At 38.4% G+C, this 21,702-nt stretch overlaps 2 protein-coding genes across 2 annotated transcripts in view; one reads left to right on the forward strand and one right to left on the reverse strand.

Annotated features, from left to right (window-relative positions):
* Positions 1-3,897: 3,897 nt before the first annotated feature.
* Positions 3,898-15,251, forward strand: vdac1 (voltage-dependent anion channel 1). Its single transcript, XM_012881498.3, has 9 exons — positions 3,898-3,998; positions 6,712-6,781; positions 9,073-9,122; positions 9,319-9,471; positions 9,695-9,747; positions 9,870-10,097; positions 10,487-10,637; positions 11,198-11,255; positions 14,175-15,251. Exons 2-9 carry the CDS (start codon positions 6,715-6,717, stop codon positions 14,264-14,266), a joined length of 852 nt encoding a protein of 283 aa, XP_012736952.1. The 5' UTR covers positions 3,898-3,998; positions 6,712-6,714; the 3' UTR covers positions 14,267-15,251.
* Positions 15,252-18,325: 3,074 nt separating this feature from the next.
* Positions 18,326-21,702, reverse strand: part of LOC118564637 (PDZ and LIM domain protein 4-like) — a 51,285-nt gene continuing 47,908 nt past the window's right edge. The window contains exon 6 of the mRNA XM_036143522.1: positions 18,326-18,396. Coding sequence (XP_035999415.1) covers positions 18,326-18,396 — 71 coding nt within the window. The remainder of the gene's footprint in view (positions 18,397-21,702) is intronic.

Here is a 21,702-nt window from a genome sequence, read left to right on the forward strand (position 1 = left end):
ATATTCTTGGAACAAATCCACTCAGTAAATGAGTAATTTTATCCACACATTTGGACCTATATCCTCTCCCTCACCATCTCTTTTTACGACAGACTCTTCCTTCCTAGACTTTAAGCAGTGGAAACCGTGAGCCATTAAATTGTCCACAAAAACCAGTTTTACTCATGCTGAACGGTACGTGTCATCCCAGCGAGATGAAGGTAAAAAGGCTGCTGATCTCAGATTGCTTGAACATGATTCAAGTGATTTACACAGCTGACTTAACCAGACCCTGGGTTGCGGACTTCCACTCCGGGTTGGAAAACAAGAAAGTCGCATGAGGTAGAGCTCCTGACTCATGAGGGAGAGAGAGTTTGGGATCAGTGCGGAGGCAACAGGGGGGTTGAACGCTAAGTGAACCAGAAAATTAAAAAATAAGAAGAAAGATGACAGGCTTGCCTTATTTATCCATATGCTGGAAATTATGGCATCTGTTTACAGTTTATTTTATTTACTTTGGTGATGCTCGGGCCGAGTTGATTAACATTTTCTTTTAGTGTTTGTTGTCTTCTGGAGCTGGGGTTTTGACTGGCACTCGGCGACGCCTGTTTGAAGTGAGCGCAGCGTCGGCTTTGAAGCCTGGCTGGATGAAAGCGGAGCATCCAGATATGACTGGAGGATAATCTAGAAATGAATTTTTGGCTGCCTCTGAAGGCGACCGACAGGCGACAAACATGTTACTAGCTGTTGATTAAATGCTACTTTGAGATGAAGTGATGCACAAACACAGCGCATAGAAGGGAACTGCTAAATACACATGAAGAAATCAGTTAAATATGTTTATTTAATGACAACAAGCTGTGAATGTTGGTGAATGAGTAAAGAGGTGACTGTTTCTCAGAAAGCTCCCGTTATTTATGAGCCTTGCTGTTTGTAATTGTAACTTTAGATAATGTTATTTATCACTGTTTGCTGTCATGAACGTCATCGTTATATCTTGAAGACATTAAATACATCAAAACCTTTTAGAATACATTAAAAAGTGTCAAAAACCACAAGCTGTAGAGATTCCAGATGGTAATATTAAAAGAATGAAGCCAAAGTCTCTTATCTGCCTTTTAACACATTAAAACGTGACATAAAAAGTAATTGTCAGAAAATGGGTTAATTATATGCTTTTTATTAAAACATTTTTGGACACATCAGCTGGTTTTCACACATTTTTTGGTTTGATGCTTTTGCAGGAATTATCATAACCAAACTATTTATATTTTAAAAGTTTTGTATTTTTCTAAAGACTATGACATTACAAAGTTAAAATAGGGTAGATCACAGAAGTCAAGAGTTTAGTGACAGCAGAAATGTTCTAATTCAATATTAAAAATAATCCCCCAAAAACAGAATCTTTCCACAGTCCTCCTGGCAAGTGATGAAATGTTTCATGGTGTTGACTTTTCTGTCACTGTTAATCTTAGGAAGTAAATCTTTTGCATGTTAATCCTGCTCCCATTAGGAATCACATAAAAACAGACTTCTACTTCTTGGCAGTTTTATGTGAGCAAAATATTTTCCTTTCAACTAACATAAATCCCTCAGCCAAAAAAAAAAAAAAAAAAAAAAAAAAAAAAGAACAAACACAGATAATTAAATAACTGATATTAAAACTTTAAGGTAGATTTTTTTTATCTGTAGAAAATATCAGATTTGAGTTTCTCATAATTGCTGGAGTTAAAAAAGAAAAGAAATTCTTAATACATTATTGATACTTTGATGCAGAAAATGGTGAAAAGTACGAACAATTGAGTTCTTAAAAAAAACGTTTCAACTCTAGTAAATTATTCTTTAGAATTAACCAATCAAATTTTTTATTAGAATTTATTTTTTCTAATCTAGATGATTCTCAAACATAAAAAAAACAACAGTGCGGTAAACAGAACTGACTAGAGTTATATCCGTTTCTCTCTCTCTCTCTCTAAATATAAAAAAAACACGAAATAAAAGACAGTAGCGGGCGTCAAGTTGTAAGAAGGCTGACAACAGTGACATCTACTGGCTAAATGTTTAAATGCAACCCGTTTCATCCCTACTGTTGTTCGAAAAGGGCTAAGGCGATTCTATTATATCATTGTATACCAAAAAGGAACAACTCAGTATTTAAGACATAAATTAACCAGTTATTCACAGCCTTAAAGTACACTAAAACGTCTCTTACAATATACAATTTGTGATGGAAGTGTTGTCCCATTGTCAGCTTTTTTTATTGCCAGCTGTGCCTTTTACAGAGGAAGCAATGCAGGGGTTGGCGACAGCGTTGTTCCATTGACTCAACCACACGGCTCTGTTTCTGTGAAATCGCGCACGCTGAATTAAAGCTGCAGAACCTCAGTTCTGTCTTTTTTTTCCAAAGGGCTGCTTTGCACAACAGGAAGATGAGCAAAGAAAATGTTTCTCGGTGAAACATTTTTATTGGCATCTCATGATAAGCATCCAGGTTGTAACTGTGAAAAGAGTTGCCACATTTTCAAAGCTTGCAAGGAAATCATCTAGAATATCAGAAAGTGGCTTTTAGACTTTAAAATTTATAAATTTAACATTCCTACTGATTTATTCCAGCATATATGTTTTTGCTTTTATTTTACTGTTTTTATTGTAATACTGTTATTTATCTCGATTGTTTTCATAGCCTAAAACAAAATAAAATAAAATGCAGTTGATATATTGGTGTCTTTTATTTTTATTTATTTATTTATTTATTTATTGCTCACTTAATATTATGATTTTTGTAAGTTTTCTCGTTTTTGTATCATGGTATGGTAACGAGTCCCTTCAACGAATAAACATTTGCCATATTTGGTACAGTAAATTAATAGTAGACACATAAAATACATTTTATTCACAAAATTAAGTGAACCATCCTCGAACAATCCTTGTACATATTATATTATATTATATTATATTATATTATATTATATTATATTATATTATATTATATTGCTAAGATTGTTGTAAACGTTCACATGTTAAGTTATAACTTTTATTCCTCTCCTCACAGAGTAACCCACCAACTTGTTCTGCTCTGTCCTGTTACTGTTGGCTGTATCAACATAAAGTGTTATTTGTGGAGCGGCTAAAGACATCTGATCCCCGGTCAGCTGTTCAAAGACACTGCGGGATGTCATTCGGCGTACTGCGCCTGCGTGGAAGACAACCCTGGGAGAATCCTGCTGAGCCAGAGAGCAAGATGCTAATCCGCTTTTATTTCCGTTTCCTCTTTCGCTGTTAAATAATTAGTTGTTTCCCTTTTTGCTTTGCATGAGTTATGCACTGGGCATTTAGTATCATAACAATTAAATTGTGGTACGAGTTAATACAATATACTGTCTACATAAGTGGAATGGCAAAAAATAACACTCCTGCTGTTAGTTTTTTTGTGTGTTTCCAAACATTACTAATCAAAGTTTATTACTATCGCGATAAATCACAGTTCCTATTATAATGTTATATTTTTCTTTGATATGGTATATGGTAATTAGCTACGTCTGATATTGAATAGGAATTTGAATAAAGCTCTTGAGCGTTTCTTAAGAAATTAGCCATGATCAGAGTTTAGAACACACTAAAAGCAAGACATTCATTTCCAGAGTGGCTGGTCCCATTGAAACTCATGTTTTACTAACATGTTATTTTTGAAAACTGTTTAATTAGTTAGGAGCGTTTTCAGTGTTAAAAATAATTAGAATTTGTTTTAAACAATATGTTGCAACACCCTGTCATATCTAGTTTTAATGCAGAGTCGTGAGATTCTGGTTTAATGCATTATGCACGCTTCTCCCTATCAAAAATGCCCAGCTGACGATCTAAATAAAATGCGAAGTGAAGCATCTCGCTGTTCGACCGAACACTCCATCTTTGAATGTGACGGGTCCTGACGTATTACGTGACGCCCTCCGCCTCCCTCCTATCTCCTCCCTTTGTGCGGCTGACAGGCTCCTTCTCGACTTGGACTGGAACACACAGAGGTATGTCCTGTAGCTTCCAGCTAAATGAAACCCGGCTAGGTTTTTGCGCGTTTCACGGCTCCGTCACGAACACCAGTGGGTCGAGTCTCACCAGAAACTGCAGGGCCGTGCCTCTCATGATATATTTGCATATTTAGGTTGCAAAACTGAATTAGGGAACTGTTAGAAGTAGACAGGCCTGCTGCTGCTGCTGTTGTGTAGCTACCATCTGCTGCTAGCTTGGCGGACGCTAGCAAGAGATGCGGTCATTTGAATGGAGAAGTTATCAGCACTTGTGCGGGTTGTTAGTAATTTAAAAAGTTGAGCTTCTTCACGAATTGGCCCTCTTGACCCGTTCCGTGCTCTCTGTGTTACAGACCGGTGTTTAACTTTCCTGCTAGGGTCGCTTTTACCGTCTGACCACCTTGACTGCGAGCTAATGCTAAACTGGTTAGCTAGCGAGGGCATGAGGATGCTGGCGTGATAACCTTCTTGTCCCCCGTCTTTACTGTGATCTTGTAAAAGAAACTGGGCTTTTAAAGACAGGATCTGTCTCGCAGTGTTTTTTTTTTTTTTTTTTTTTTTTTTTACCGCCGTTATCCTGATGTTTAGATAAAAATGGAGGCGGTGAAGGACAGAGATGTGGAGGCTAAGGTGCCTGTGAAAGTTTAGGAACAGCCCCTGGTGATATTTCCCAAACGTAACCTCGATGTTACCACCTGTTATCAGCCTTGGGGATCTCAGATTCAGGTCTCCAACACCGCAAGCATTTCCCTTTGTTGTTCAGTGTTTGTCTCAAAACAGCCAAACGCAGAGGGTCCACTAAAACGGCTTCATTTCATGCGTTCAAATAAATGGGAAATAGAAGTTCTGATTAGACCTTTTCTTTATTTGATGCAGGGGCATTTTTCCAGGTAAAGTGCTGTCTTTGATAAAACTACGGTGACTGATGTTAAAAGAGTTGTCTGAAGGGTGTGTGTGTGTGCCCCACCCCCCAACATGGAGTCTATTAAACCCTGCCCAAACTAGAAAAGTGATCATTTGAGCAGACATTAAAGGTCACACTGGGATATGTTTCAGCTAAATAGTAAGATATGCAACGTACTTGATATATAAAGTCAGACTATATGATACATACAGTAAGACTATATTGGTTATATTACATAGTCTGAGTAATAAACTAGCAGCTATATATATGTTACAACTTTGTCACCTATTGCTAAACCAATGCTTTCTTGTACTTTTAGTGCATGTGTGTACTAGTAAAGCTGCACAATGTATCAACTTTACACAGCATTGTTTTTGTCATGAAAGTGTAATATTGCTATAGGTAAAGAGCTCTGAAGGCTTTCAAACCCCAATCCCTGATATCTCCTAATATATTTGGCAAATTAAATGTGCTTTCGCTGTTATTTGTGTGTTTTGTCAAACCAGAACAAAGGTACAAGAGTTTCTGCCACAGAGTCAAGGAAGCAAATGTCTTTCCAGGAAACCCGTAGTTGATCACAGAAAAACTCTTTAAAGCCATTGGCTGGCAAAGCAGCTATGAAACGATATTTAGGCTGTGTCTGTATGAAATGTCCCACAGCTGGCTGCTCCATTTCGTAGCTGAATCAGTCTGAGAGATGATCAGCTGTTTCTGCTAGAAATCAAATCAATCTGAAGCCTTTTATTTATTTGTTTGTTTATTTATTTATATAATATTATATAAGCAAGCAGATCCTAACTAGGCAAAAGGGTGAATAAAGTTCTCAAAGTGTTGAAATGACTGGCTTAGAGGTTAAGGTATGTTTAATTAAAAGTTATTGTACGTAACAGCGATCTATAGAAGGTCATTTTCTGACTGATGGTGTGTTTGGAGGTTATTTAACATTGTGTCTTTCTAAATGCAGATGAGGTGGACTGATAACTTTTTTTTTTTTATTCTTTTGAAGTTAGTCAATATTATTTATTAGCTATCAATTATTAGAGATTGTCCACCCAAGTGTCGTTTTGAATCAATGTTCTTTATTTCTTGCCGTGTTGAGCACAGGTTAGCTCTTGCCTAGCACCACCGTATCACACAGTGCGTTGAAGTAAAACCAATTTCTTTGAGAAACCTGTTCTGGAAGACTGCTTGACCCTTTCCACTCAGAAACTGTTCAAATTTACTTCCTTATCTCCAGGAGAGACACAATCCCTGTTATCAATACACGTGCGCAACTCCAGTGCTTTGCTAACTGTTGCTCTATTAAAAAATGGTTCCTGTGTGTGGCCTAATGACGAAACGTCTTGCAAAACCGAGTGTTCATGAAAGCCGAGGACAAAGAGTCGCTCACAAATCCGATAGCAGGCGCCTCGGCTCGTTCCCAAAGAGACGGCTTTGTGCTACAGTCTGTGGTCCTCGTTGTCTGCCGTTCTCCTGACCGCTTCCAGTGGGGAAACGTTAGCGTTTTATCGGGGGAAATTACTACTGTGTTAGACTGACAGATGTTTCTTTTAAAAAGCATAAGCATTCACACTGTCTGGGAGAACACGCTCATTGGAAACTTTGCATAAAGAGGAGCTGCTAGGCAAATGTGTGCTACGTGTTGCCAGTAATGGATACCTTCTCTATAGGTGACCTTCACCTGCCCTTGGCTTCTTGTTTTAGAAACGCCGTGCTCAGTCTCAGATTTAGGTTTCTTGAAGACGTTATAAAGGGCGCCGTCAGAAACGTTTGTTTATATATTTTTTTCTCTTTTTTTCCTTTAAGATAATGGCTGTACCTCCCACCTACGTTGACCTTGGAAAATCAGCCAGGGATGTTTTTACAAAGGGCTACGGTAAGCAACAAAGTCATTTAATGTTTATCAGAGAGAAATCCCAACCTAACACAGCTTTACGGTATAGATCTGTTTTTTTTTTTTTTTTTAATTAATGTGTTGTACAACTGAAGAAATTATGCATCAGGTTAATAGTTTTATGTTTTATTGGGATTTCTAAAACTTCTGTTCATGTTTATGTGCTTATGTGCTGAGCAATCTCTTGCTTTTAAATGTTTGTTTAAAATGAACTAAAAGTAACTCCCCGTTATTTCTGCTGTACCTGAAAGATTTCATCGTTCCCTTCCAGGGCGTATGTAACGCCAATTAGTGTAAACTGGCTGCAGATCTGTATTTTACATGACACTGCTTGAACAGCTTGAGTGGAGCTGGACAATAAATCACATTTAAAATATAATCGTAATTTTAACAGATGCAATTTCCAAATCACAGAGGTCTGTCATTTTTAGCTATTTAACAATTAATGGATCAGACGCGTCCTTTAGGTGTCAGTAATGTGTAAAGTGGGTTTACCTCCACATGGAAGGAAAGACAGGTGCAGCACTGAGATAATCTAATTTGATTTGTTTTAGAGTTTATATAATCTATACTTTTTTTTTTTTTTTACCAGAAACTTTCAGGAAACTCACTCTAGCATTAAGTACTGGTCAAAGTGTTTTAATACATAAACTTTTGTTGACTGCACTTTATGTTCAACAAGGATTGATTTCCAACTCAATTAAAAGTTGTTCTCTTGAATAATAATAAACTGATTAATAAAAACAGTTACATTTACTTGTTTTTAAATAGTCATTGTTTACAGGCATCTTGATCTACAGACCATTGTTGTTGCTTGTGGTTAATGTAGAGAAAAGTAAAAATTAAATTGCAATTCTGGTTGAAACATATTGCAATTATGATTTTTTTTTTTTTTTGTTGCAAAATTGTACAGCCGTAAGCTTTGGGTGTGAAAAGGTTACGTTGCATCTCCCTGGGGGTTTGTTTTTTATACACACAGCTGGTGTTTAGGCTGATGTCCTCTGAACAAAGCCATACTCGGATTATCACTTTAGTTATAACTTTAAAAGCATAACTGTCAAACTCTGAACAATATAAAACATTTTTGATTATCACTAGGATATGTATCAGTTAAATATATTTGTTTAAAATGCTATTAAAGACATTCAACAACAAAAGGGGCAAGTTTTAAATGCTTGGATCCCTAAACAGCAACCTAGTCCCTTCACGCTCCGTCTCTGAATATTTACACAATATAGCAAAACTGAAATATAGTTTTTATGAGCTCTGTTGCATCTTGGTTAACAGGTGGTCATGATAAACACTGTTCAACTTGAGAACCTTTGAAAGCAAATAGGAAGTTCTTGTCACTTTCTTTGTACTCTTAGATTGGTTGATCTTTCCCATAGTGGCTGAGAACGGCACAAAGCTGCCACCGACCGATTCAAGCTCAGTTCAAATGTGTTTATATAGCACTAATTCACAACACATGTCATCTCAAGGCACTTTACAAAATTAATTCAATTAAATCATTGGACAGATTGGTAAAAGATTTCCTATCTAAGGAAACCTTGCAGGTTGCATCAAGTCTCTCCAAGCAGCATTCACTCCTCCTGAAAGAGCGTAGAGCCACAGTGGACAGTCGTCTGCATTGTTGGTGGCTTTGCAGCAATCCCTCATACTGAGCATGCATGAAGCGACAGTGTATTTATAATGAACTTGATTTTGAGTAGAAATGACCCGTTTGTTTTGGCTAATTGTAGCGCTAAGAATGTTTTTGGGGTTTGAGTTATGGTGGAAAGTAGTTTGTAGTCGTTTAGTGAAACTCAAAGTTTCTTAGGTTTGCCATATTAGTATTGAAATATATATATATATATATATATATATATATATATATATATATATATATATATTGACCAAAAATGTCAAATGTGCATCCCTACACCAAAGCGTTTATTTTTTTCTTTCTAAATTGTAGGGGACAGGGCTGTACTTCACTTTTAAAAGTAGATTGTTAGAGATGCACCAGTCAATTCCCTAAACTTGACCGTTCTCTGTGTACACAAATCAGTTTATTTTATGCTGTTCATCAAATCAGTGAAGACAAAAAAAACTACCACTTTTTTAATCTGCAAATGCATCAACGGTATACTTGTAATCTTATTTTTGTTGTCACTCCTTTTTCTGCCAAATATCAACTTCCCACTCCACCCTCAGCATCATTTTTAACATAAAAGTGAGTTTGTTTGTGTTGTAGCCCTCAGAGATATTTGATATTCTATTGTCTGTTTCAGGCTTTGGGCTCATTAAGCTGGACCTGAAGACAAAGTCTGATAATGGACTGGTGAGTTTTCACTATTGACTGTCACATTATTACAGTTGTCGGTCCAGATTGGTATTGGCCCTAAAGTACTTTTTGTTGGACCTTTTTCTGATAGAAAAAAAAATGGGCCAGAATATGTTTCGTTTTAATTTTCCTTACTATATTACCTGTATCTTTTTCTTTTTCTGTGTAACTGAGTGAAGTCTTTCACCTTCAGGAGTTTACCAGCACGTGCTCCGGCAACACGGAGACGAGCAAGGTGGCCGGGTCGTTGGAGACCAAGTACAAGTGGGCAGAGCACGGCCTGACCTTCACAGAGAAGTGGAACACCGACAACACCCTGGGGACGGAGATCACCGTTGAGGACCAGGTGATTTGGTGTGAGAAATGTCAAATTCAAAACCATTTTGCTTTTTGGAAGATGTAATCTGAGCCAAGTTATCAGGATTATTGGTATAATACCCAATAAGTATCTGAAAGGGGGCTTCAGTGTGAGCTTTAAGTAAAAATTTTTATTTTTTTTTTTTCAACATTGGAAATGGATCCTTTGCTCTATTTTAATGCTGTTCCCTCTGTTTTTTTCCTCCCCACAGTTACTTAAGGGGCTGAAGCTTACTTTGGATTCCTCCTTCTCTCCAAACACTGGGTAATGACAGCTGCTTTGATAATTAGAGTTTTTTTTTTTTTTTTTTTTTTTTTTAAACTTGTAGCTCTTGATTCATATGCATAGTGACAATGACAATCTTTCCTCACTGAACATCCTGCCAGCAAGAAGGGCGGCAAGATCAAGACGGCCTACAAGTGCGACCACATCAACCTGGGCTGCGACGTCAACTACGACATCAACGGCACGGCTGTTCACGGCGCCGCGGTGGTGGGGTTCGAGGGTTGGCTCGCCGGCTACCAGATGACCTTCGAGGCCGGCCGGAACAAGGTCACCCAGAGCAACTTTGCAGTGGGATACAAGACCGATGAGTTCCAGCTCCATACGAACGTGTAAGAAACTACAAATGTCTGACGAGCGTAGGGCTCCATGCATGTTGGGTGCAATCGTCGTTGCAAATTTGTTTTCCTTTTGCCTATTTGGGTTTCTAGGAGTCAGGTCTTTTTATACCCAGGTGACGGGATTTATTATGTAAGTCAGATGAGGTGATGGTGTCAGACAGTGAGCGTGAGGGACAGGGCTTGTTCCTGCTGTGCCCCCTGGCAAAGCCTGTCGGTCTCAGTCTGTGTCTGAGGTGTTTATGCGAGATCAGGCAACAAATACCGTGTGCTTTATATTAAGGCTGCGGTTGTAAGGAATTAAAAAGGCATGCACATTTCGACTCGGCCTTCCCCGACTAAACGCATAATCACGGTGAAAGAAAACGTCTGTTTCTTCACAGAAACGATGGCACCGAGTTCGGCGGATCCATCTACCAGAAGGTGAACGACAAGCTGGAGACGGCCGTCAACTTGGCCTGGACTGCAGGAAACAGCAACACCCGCTTTGGGATCGCTGCCAAATATCAGATCGATTCTGATGCGTCTTTCTCGGTGAGTTGCCCGCACTCTGAATTAACAGTTACAAAAGTCATTTAGACGCCTGCGCCTTATGACGACAAGTTGTGTGGATTACCGGAGACACGTACGTGGCTTGGCTGAAGGGCTGCGAGTCGGCACACAAGAGCCCATCCTATTTAGCTTGAAACTCTTTCAAACCAAAACAGGAAGAGTGTGTGTACTACTCGGCTAATTCAGTCCCGTCTATCACATTAGTCCTAAATCCCACTTGCAACAGAGCCAATTAGTGCGACTGGTTGTCTGTGTTGTTAATTGAGAGCATATCTATTTGAAGTGACTCAGCTTAGGTTTAACTCTATATTCAACTAATATTGAATAATATGCAACAGTTGGTGGAAGTATTAACTGTTACTGTTGTGTAAATGTACCTAATTAATTTGTGCCTTGTTAAAATTGTTTTAGTGGTTGAAATTAATAATACATGTCTGATATGTGTGACTTATTTCTTAATATCTAAGCGCCTTTAAACTGTCGGCTGTGATTCAGTTTTCAGAATTTGATCTTTGAATACTTGATCTGTGTTTTCCTGACAGGCAAAGGTGAACAACTCCAGCCTTGTGGGACTGGGCTATACTCAGACTCTTAAGCCAGGTGAGTTCAGCCTGTAGGTCATTTAAAGGGCATATATTTTACAGTTCAGTTCTCGCAATGGTCATATTATTTCCCCATGTTCTTAGTCTTGGAACATGTGGCAAAGCTAAAGGGAAAGAACCCTAGGACAACGCAGACAAACCTTGCAAAAGATTAATGGTGTAGTAGGGCTGGGCGATATGGATTAAAAAATAAATCTCCGATTTTTATCATACCAAATTCGATTAATCGATTTCCCCCCCCCCCCCCTCCTTTTTGTTTCACAAAAAGAAATTAAAGAAATTATTTTAAAACCTTGCTTTTATGTCAAGCATTTCGTCAGGGAGTTGACCTGGATTCAAAGTGCAACTAAAAACAAGCTGTGAAACATGCCTGTAAAACAAGATGGTAGCCGTGCCATTATAAACAATGAAAATATAACAAAACATTTACTGCTAGTGGTATTACACATTGAGCTAAGAACAGGCTTCACTGCACTTGTGAACTTCAAACTAAGTTAAAAAAAAAAGTAAATGAAGTACCTCGTATTATGGTTAAAAAAAGTTTCCGCTTAACAATATTTTGACAATATATTTGCCTAAACATATATCCAGCATCACATGCTGTTCTCTTCATGGAAACCCAATGAGTGTATTGGCAAAATAAAAATCCAGATTTTCCAAAAATGAAATCTTAAAGAATTTTAAATTCGAATTAATCGATTAAATTGATTTATTGCCCAGCCCTATGGTGTAGTGTATGGAACACTGAGTTTTGGCCTGAAATGTGTAACATAATGGCTAACAGAGAGAAAAATAGTGATAAAAAGTCTGTGTTTGGAGTCTGATCTCAGTCAATGAAGATTTAAATGGAAATGTGTCCAAAGGAAGGAGTAGTTCCAGAGAAATGTTATCTGAAGACTGTCGACCTAAAAGGACTAGCACTGTAGCCAAGGATTTAAAAGCGTTATGCTATGAGCCCAGTCTGCCTGGAGGTTCCCACTGTGGCAAATGACCACTTATGACAAACGTTCTGATTCAAATTTATTTTACTTCAGCTGGTTTTCAGGTAAATCGTATAAATTTATGCTCCAGTTCTGACCAGCATTGTTATACTGGGGAGTCAGCAATCCCTTTTTTTTCCCCAAACAACTGTGTCTCCAGGATACTTTAATTAGGATATTACACAGGGATTATGTAAAAGATAGCAGCAGTGAATGGAAGCAGCTTAAACTGTCACTTTTCCACACATAATCCATACATGATATATTCATTAGGGTTTAACTGCACTAGAGTAATGCAGCTAGTTTTCTCCCACTAACATATTGTTTGGACTGAAGCGGTCACTTCATGGTAAGGTTACACATGTGGTAGACCGAATGAAGTCAAGATACTAACATAATCTTTCGTTTTGGGTCATAGAAAAGAAAAAACTGTGTTACAGATTATTATTTAGCAGGGAAATGTTTGGAGAGAGAAGTTATTATTTTAATATAATAGCGCAACCATCAGGCAGTAGGAGATGTTTTGCACTGACATGTACCCATGTCGTTGTTGCCCCTTTAGTTCACCTGTTGTTAATTTCATTAACATCAGAACAACCGACACTGATTAACAACCCCCTCTACTACTGAAGTGACCTGATCAATTTTCCACAGCTTTAACTGACTGGACATTATGCTCTAATTAAAAACTGTTCCTTAAGATTTTGAGCAGTGTTTTTTCTGCTTCAACCATTAGTTGTCACGCTCCGCTGTTCCATACAACACGCCATCATTTCTTATATGGTATTGCCTGTTTTAAGCTGGGCCGCCTCCAACGGGAATCATATTGTCAAGAAAAGGGAGATAAAAGGTATATAGCCATATTATATGCTTAAAAAAATACCAAACACAGTTTGATCATGATAAAATAAGGTTATATACACCAAGCCTCCATCCTGATAATGTTTTGATGGTCTTTTTGTGGATAAAAATACCCCCCCCACACACACACACACTGAGCAGAATTGGCAGATGTAAACAGCGTGGCGCCATCTAGCGACAGTATTGCAGAACTAGCATAATGCCGGTTTGCTTAATTAATTAATCAAAATTAAATGATAGCTATTCTGACCCTCTGAAATGCCTCGCAGTAAAGCAGTAGCTTGGTGTGATCGAAGACCAATCGCTATTAATTAAATAAACTGATCTACAAAAACTTTAAGAGCCTCATATCAGAACATTTACTCACGTCAGTCAACTCTGCGGTCACATCTGAGCTTCGGCAAGTTTAGCGTCTACTTCAGCTAACCCCAATATTCATACTGTATTACCAGCGACATTTCAGTCTTTTCCCTCTTAGAATCATATTTCTTTGTGCTTTTTTCCACTGGATCTTTCTTCATTGTTTCGCTGCGAGATGCTAATAGCCGTTTGCTTTTTCCTCGTTTTAACCCCTGCTGCGCATGCACAGGATAAATATACACGAAAGGCTTTATTTATTAACAAACTGAGCAAAATAAAAAGCATAAAACACCAAAATAATAACCGATATGCCAGCAGGGTGTCATAATCGTTCATAAAAACTTTGTATGCAACCAGAGTGAGCTACTGACGTATAGATTTTGAAAAAAAAGTCAAATAACATGGCCATGCACCGTTAAATTGCTTATCGGCTTTGGAAACAGTGGAATGGCTGAGGTTTATTAAGCAGATTTGAAGGTTTTGTGGTGTCAGCGTGATGAAAAATGTCCTTTAGGAGCCATGTTTTTAAAAGAGGTGATGTCTGATGCAAATTATAGCATTTTAATTTTTAGGATTGGTAATAATATTTTAAGGTTTTAGCACGTTATTATTCCAGAATGTGGAATTCAGGTTATAAGGGATATTTTAAATTTTGAGTATATTTTTATGGTATATTAAATAAGTATAAAATAATGCTTTAATGTCTATTTTTACAGGTGTGAAGTTGACACTTTCTGCTCTCCTGGATGGCAAAAACATCAACTCGGGTGGCCACAAGCTTGGTCTTGGTTTGGAGTTCCAGGCGTAGATGAGCGAGACAGCCAGCCTTCCTCTCCTTCCCCACACACTTATGCCCCACCAAAAAAAATATCTTAAAACCTCTGTTGAGTAGTCCAACCCTTAAGCCCCTCTTCTTTTAACCTTGAAATGTTACAGAAACTGTTCACGGAACAATTTTGAAATTGTGATGGACCATGTTTATGTTAAAAAGCCCAATTAAGAACAAAGCTGCAATAGTTTGCCAGGAGGCAATATGCTTAATTGTGTAGATTTCAAGAGGGGGGGGGGGGGGGAAATAGCCTTCAGAACATCATGTCAGTCTCACACTTTTTCTTTTAGTATAGTCATACTGAATGCTTTAATTAGTTTTTAATCCAACGAAAAGGGAAAATCTACACCAGATCAGCTCAAAACACATTTCTGGCTTGGCACAGTTAGCATGCAGTTGTATTGTTACTCCTCCAGATGGTGCTGTTGCTTAGCTCTAGAAAGCACTCCTCACTAAGAAGGCGCCATGGTCATAAAAAGTTTCCTTCAAAGGTTTCCGCACTGAGAGCTCTTCTGTCTGTCTTTGATAAATTATGTAATGGGAGGGGTTAGTTGTTTCTGATGTAAGCAGCTGTCAGTAGCTCGGAGAGCCACTACAACCCAACGTGTACATTCTGTGTTTTCGTCTCACCTGTCTTTTGTGTCTGTGCATTTGGTGTGACTTTATTTTTTTTTTGTTACATATAGCAGCAGAGAATATTATTTTATTGAGGGTCTTGCAAAGGTAAATCCACTCAAAAGTCTTAAGAAGGCGAAGACGCGACAACCCTCTCTGGTCAAGAACACCGCAGATAAACTGTCGAGCCGATTCACTCTTGATGAGTTTGTGCTTTTAAGATGGAGGATGAAACAAGTAGATACACTCTAAGGAATAGTTGTCTTCCACAGCTGGTTTTGGGAATCATTGTTATTGTACTTGACAGTGTTGTCATTCCCTCATCTAAATAAAGAACATCTTGAACCAATTTCTTGCTTTTGTTTTTCCCCCTTATCTGATGAATATGTCTGAACTTTCTCTCTGTGTGTGTGTATATCTATCTATCTATCTATCTATCTATCTATCTATCTATCTAAAAAAATAAATTAAAAAAATCATTTTCATATTCACATTTTGAAACACAAGCGCAGATTAGATTTTGTCCTAATTTTACTTATGGGGAACCAAAAAAAAATTGCGTCAAGAGTCCAATAAATAAAGTTAGTTCTGTCTGGTGGGAAAATAGGTTTCCCTGACAGTGACTTCCCAACAGTGTGGGGACGCGTAACTAACATGCAATTAATAGTATAATTCAAGAGATGTAATGACCAACAAGCAACAAATGAACTATAACTCGCCTTGTAGGATTATATTTCCAAGAAATGCATCCACAGATGATAAATACACAACAGCTGGTACCAGGTAAGGTCCATTCTTAACTTTTTAGAGCTGTCTTAATTTTTCATGGCCTAGATTCATCAAAGTACCTCAAGTTCCATACTTGCGTGATAGTATGACAAGTAGGCTGAATGTCCGTGAACATCCCGTTCCACCACATTCTGCAGATGCTTGGTTCAAATGAGAACATGGAGGCCGCTGGAGTACAGCGCACTCATTGTCCTGTTCAAGAGGCCGGTCTGAGCTACCGGTAATTTCAGCTTTGTGACAGATTATCCTGCTAGATGTAGCCATCAGAGGATAGGGGACGCTGGTCTTAAGTGATTAAAACATTTTTTATTTTGACTGGTTCTCTAGGTGTGGAGACTTGCTCAATCTGGAATTTAACCATTTATAGATTATGTCAACAATGCTACGTCTGGAAAAGTTGCTAATGTCAGACGGGAAGGATGGTGCCAACTTTCAGAGGAGGGTGCCCATGAAGATTGTTACTCAGGGATTGATTTAATGCAACCAGATACAATAGGTCTGCTCAAAAGACTGCCCCTTTAAGCTTCATCTTACTGATTATGCTTACATTCATACTTTCATGATGGTCATACCAAACTTTGATCCACTTCTTGGAATGTTAAAGCCAAAACCAAGGCTTCTCTGAGCAGGCAATGTTGGTCCAGTCTGTTACTGTCCATTTATTTTTACTGAGTTTCTTGCAGAACTGTAGCCTCAGTTTCCTGTTTTTGCCTGATGGGATTGGCACCTGGTGTGGTCATCTGCTGCTGTAGCCTCTCTTCTTCAGAGTTTGATGTGTTGTTCATAAAGAGATGTTCAGCATCCATTGGTTGCAATCAGTGGCTTAGCTACTGTTGACTTTCTATAATTGTGACACGGTGTTCCCGTTCTGCTGATGTTTTTATTTGTCCACACACCTACTGCTCACTTCTCTGTAAACCCGAGAGAAGACACTGAAAAAATCCCAACAAATCAGCAGTTTCTTAAATTCTCATTTCTCAGACTACCCCATCTGGCACCAACAACCATGCTACATTAATTTAAACCAACCCCTTCTTTCCCTTTCTGATGCTTCATTTGAATTTCAGCAACTCTACCATGTCTAGATCGCGGGTTCTCAAAGTAGAGGTCGGGACACCCCAGAGGGTCACAACCTTTACAATTTCAGATATACTTGTATTAATGTAGAAAATGTATGCCTTTAATCATGGAAAAAAATTATTTTTGCAAAATTTACAACCATTCAACATCAGAAAACATACCTGTTTTTTATGGCAATTATGATACAATTAATCCACTTTTTTTTGGTTTCTTTTGTGGAAATTTATTCCACTGTGGCCAACAATGACTGTAAAACTTTTTTTTGTAAATTACGATAATAAAGTAATATTAAGAGAAAGTCTTTTGCGCAATCATTTCAAAGTTTTCATACTAATATTAATTTGAGGCTGATTTTTTTAAAAAGATTAAGTATTTCCTTATTTGTGAAACCAATACCAAAGTATAACCGCACAAGATAATCCCTGATCTAGATGACTAAATGCACAGAGTTGAAATTGACTGATAAACTATTTTACTTAAAAAGCAGTTCAACAGGCTTGCCCAATCAAGTGGCCAGAGAGTGTGTTGGTTGACTGCACCCATTTTAAGATTGTGAATGATGTGATATCTTGGTGTACAAGGAACAAAACATAGTGATAAGCACATGTCTGACAAGTGAAACCATCACATCTAAGTGGGTTAACGACACGGATAAAGTTATTTAGGTTATCAGAACTGTAACCAATGGACAGATACATCGTTTAAATGTCAAACTTACATTAATATATTTTCAGGTCTCCCATGTTCTCTCTCATTATCTTAATATAGTTCTAGGTCTGAGCGTTGTATTGGACCACTGAAGAGCAGTACCTCACTTATTTAGTAACTCCGGTGTATTTTGTAATGACTTGATTGCAGCAGGCCATTGTTTTGCTGGAAAGTGAGTTTGATTTCTGTAATTTGAAAGAAAAAAAGCCTTATTTAATAAAAATAATGAGGTCTTTTATTAATTCTTCTATTTATTCTGATCAATCTCTCTGGACCTGTTGCTCATGTGTCACTACTACCTTGTATAGCTTGATGCTCACTCTACCGTGGTGTTAATTAACAGATGTCTAGCCTGGTACGGGCTAAACAAAGAATCTGAAATGTTGAAGGATAATTTTTTTAATTATTTATAAAAAACAAAGCTCATTAACTAGTTCAAACTGGCAGAACAGCTTAGATGGACCTCGCTGTGACGAGCCTTCTCACCTCTGAACAGGACATTTGCTACCCCATGAACATATAGGTGGGTATAGAAAATGTACTCAAAAAGAACAAAAAGTTCAGGATGTACTGTCTATTTGTGTTATTTAAGGTAAATAACGTTTGTGAATGGGATGGAATCTACATTTAATTTCCACTTTTGTCAATAGAAACTTCTGGTTCCTAGGAACCACCTTTTCTTGGGGCCAAAGATGGCCCTCACACGTTGACACTGTTTGTTAGAAGACCCAGCAGAGACTCAAGAGGTACGGCCTTCCACAGAAACCGCCAGTCATCCAAACTGCAAAATCCGTCCAAACTGCAACGAACGATCAGCGCAGCAGAGAGGATGACCTTCCTCCATCCCTAGACCCTAGACAAGTGCAGGTCTGGGGTCAGGAAACGGATCACTGAAACCTCTGCAGACCCCGCACATCCTGGACACAAACAGATCAATTAAGGAGTGGATTATCTCCCTTTTGCCACTAAAACTGCCCTAATATGTTGGAGCATAAGCAAAGATCACCTAGGAGCGATAAATCTTGATTCCTGTGGGGTTAATTTTGATTTGTGTCAGCACACACGTTTCTTTAGAGGCTGGATGAATAACTTTGTCAGGTTTTTGCAGCCGTATTGTAACAGGTTTTTGTGCATTCAGCTGCTAACTTAATGTAGGGGAGTGTCCTTGTCTTCTGTGGCTGTGACAGGCCTGCAAAAATGTTTTTGAAGTATCAAAATAAGAGCTAAGTTGGAAACATGACGGAACTTTTCCAAGTAAAGTGTTCTACATTGCAACAAATGTCCATGTGGCATACTTTAACGGCTTTAATTGTATGTGAATTTTGTATATTTTTCACAATAGTTATCCTCTGCAGCATAAATACTTTGCATTTTGGAGTATGTTCTGTGATGTTTAATACCTATCAAACACATCAAAGAAGAGCCAGTTTAAGGGACGCCAATAAGAAGGCCAAAACAAGAAACAAACAAGAAAAACTGGGTGCGTTCCATATCAGTCAACCGGCAAGAGGTCTGGGTAGGACAGGGGCAGGGAGGAGTTTTTCTACTGAATTGTGGGTAAATGTAGCTTTCATCCCTCTTGATAGTTGGGAATTATGTTAAACCTCATGAATTATGTTGCAGTTGTAATATGGAAAACCAGGGGGACTTTCTGATGCTCATCTGGATCGCTTTGTCCTTGTTGGGGTTCGGATCTGCAAATCACATTTTACCCAGATAGAGTGTGTGGGCTAGTTAAAATTTGTTGTGGTTTTAACCAGTTTTAGAAGTACGAGGGAAAGTGTTTCTCTTCCTTTTTCAAGTTAAAATATTATAGGGACATTTTCTCAAATAAAGTGTTTAGGTCTATGTGATCCTCTGGTTAAATGTCAAACTGAGGGAACTGCTAATACTGGAGAACTGGAATAAGTTTAAACTTGCATCATTGATTGTTTAACATGAATATCAGTCATATTAGGTACATCAGACCTCCTGGGAGACCCTGACTTTCTCCATTTGTAAGTCTGCTTCTGAACGTTCAAGTTTTGCTGGAAGTTTTCATCGACCAGACCTCTGACTTTCCTACTTTTTTCCCGATTTTAATGGATGTTCTTGTCATATTTCTAACCACGCACTCCTTTCTATTTTTATTTGGAATCCAAATTTGCAACTCCACAAAAGTTCATTTGCAAGATTAGGTCAGGAAAAAAAAAAAAAGACCTGTTAGAGCCCCCACTCCGCCCACCCTCCGGGCACCGCACTACTCTCCGGCTGACGAATGAGGCAGAACCAGGATGAGAGAAACGCCCCGCCCACTCTGTATATGTGGCCACCCTACAGCCCACGCCCCTTTCAGTCACTCGTCATCATCAACATGGAGGCGCACAGAGATTCGAGTCCAAGCAGAAGAAACGCTTACGCCATTTGTTTGGTCGTTTTCCTCCAGCTGATGTTCAGCGTCTGTCTTTCAGCCCCAGTTAATGGAACATCTTCAGGTAGGACGTGCGTTCGTTCAGTTATCTGCTGTGAGAGTGTTAGCTACAGGAGGCTAGCTACCGCGGCTAGTTAGCATGTCTTGTTAGCAACCGCTGGCGTTAGCTTGGACTATGACGTGCTGTGTTTGTTCAGGGTACGGCATAGACGGTGTATTTTAAATTGCTCACTACATTTTCATGTGACCGAGAAGCCGTGTAATATGTTGTAGTAAAATAATATATATATTTTTGTTGGAACCGAGTTTAGTTTAAACCGACGCTAGCTAGCAACATTAGCTAACGTCAAATACGTCAAACAGAAATTTCCCGAACGTGGTTCTTTAGCCTTACCTTACTTCATAATCAGTCTATTAATTTCATAATGCACTTAATACAGAAGCTCATAGTGTAGTGTTCCTCTACATGAGTAGACTGTCAATAAAACTAAACGACGTAATACGTTAGATTTAAAACAAAATCTGTTAGCAGACACCATGTCAGCCCTACGAAGACGCCTTAACATGCTTGTTTTATGGAGGACAAATAAAGAGACCGAGTCCAAATGCCTGTGCTGCAAATTAACGGCCTGTTAGTGAATTATTCAAGAAAAAAACATGTGAAGTTTTCCATCTTAGAGCTGAGGAAACGAACTGCAAATGCCATCAAGAAATCATCGTCCACCTCACTGTTCAGTTCATTTAGGGTTAAGCTTTTTTATTTCATTTTCAAGTCAACCAGCTAACTAATGGATATTATCGCATAACATGTTTAATATTAGTCAAGCTAAGACTTTAAAATCAGAGTCAGCTTTTTTGGCCAAGATTTATTTATATTCAAGGGCTCACAGTGTACAGACATTAGGTATAAATATGTAAACTTTAGAGGAAATAAGAATAAGGACAAAAGGAGCAGTATGCACACATATATGTATGTAGAACTTATTTTATGTGAAAATGATAAAAAAGAGAGGTTGTGAAAGTGCAAATGTGCTTATTTCGTTTCATTGTGGTCTAGTGGAAGATGTGGCTAATAATTCTCCCCCACCTCTCCTGTTTATTGCAGCCAGTCATCACTTTACTTCTTGTTTTTGTCAGTGTAAGGGCCCTTTCACCTGCTGCCTGATTCAGTAGTCGGCACAGCTTGCACCCAGGCATGGATTTTTTTATGCTGGATGCCCTTCCTGACGCAAACGGCATTTGAACGCAGGACCTGTTTTTATGCAGATGTCGGTTTGTAATCCCGCAAAAGAAATGTGAATTGGCAGACAGTGGAATTGATGCCTCTCACAAGCTTCTTAAATTTGTGACTTTTAAGTTGTAAGCATGTGCACAAGCTCTTTGTTTACTTCAAGCAAAGATGAATGCTGTACGTAATTCGTCACAAAGTGGATAGTTTGTGTTAAAAAGGACGCTGATACAAACTTTTTTGTTTTGTTTCAAGCTTTTATTTCATTGCAAAATGATAAAGATTTGTTGCACATCATGTTTGCATTTCATGCACTTCAAGCCACAAGGTTCCTGTCCAGTCTGGAGGAAAGAATACTTAGTATGGAAAATAATTTTTTCTTCCTGATTCCATTATCATCAAAATAAAATCTGTTTTTCAGGAAAACCAAAAAAGGCGTTTATCACTTGTTTGTGATCAGATGCGATTCGTTTTGCTGCGTCTCTCTCTAATTGCTTTGGCTTTCCAAGCACGAGTCCAGCATCATGTCGTTTCACGATGTTTGGAACATCAACATAATAAAACCCCAAGTGTCCAGAATGCTGT

This window comes from Fundulus heteroclitus, chromosome 11, assembly GCF_011125445.2.
Source record: "Fundulus heteroclitus isolate FHET01 chromosome 11, MU-UCD_Fhet_4.1, whole genome shotgun sequence".
NCBI lineage: Eukaryota > Metazoa > Chordata > Actinopteri > Cyprinodontiformes > Fundulidae > Fundulus > Fundulus heteroclitus.

Excerpts from the sequence above, each read along its gene's own strand:
- vdac1 (XM_012881498.3), top strand. The coding sequence starts at position 6,715 with ATGGCTGTACCTCCCACCTACGTTGACCTTGGAAAATCAGCCAGGGAT. Across the intron at positions 6,782-9,072 it reads TGTTTTTACAAAGGGCTACG|GCTTTGGGCTCATTAAGCTG; the intron begins GTAAGCAACAAA and ends TGTCTGTTTCAG. Across the intron at positions 11,256-14,174 it reads TACTCAGACTCTTAAGCCAG|GTGTGAAGTTGACACTTTCT; the intron begins GTGAGTTCAGCC and ends CTATTTTTACAG.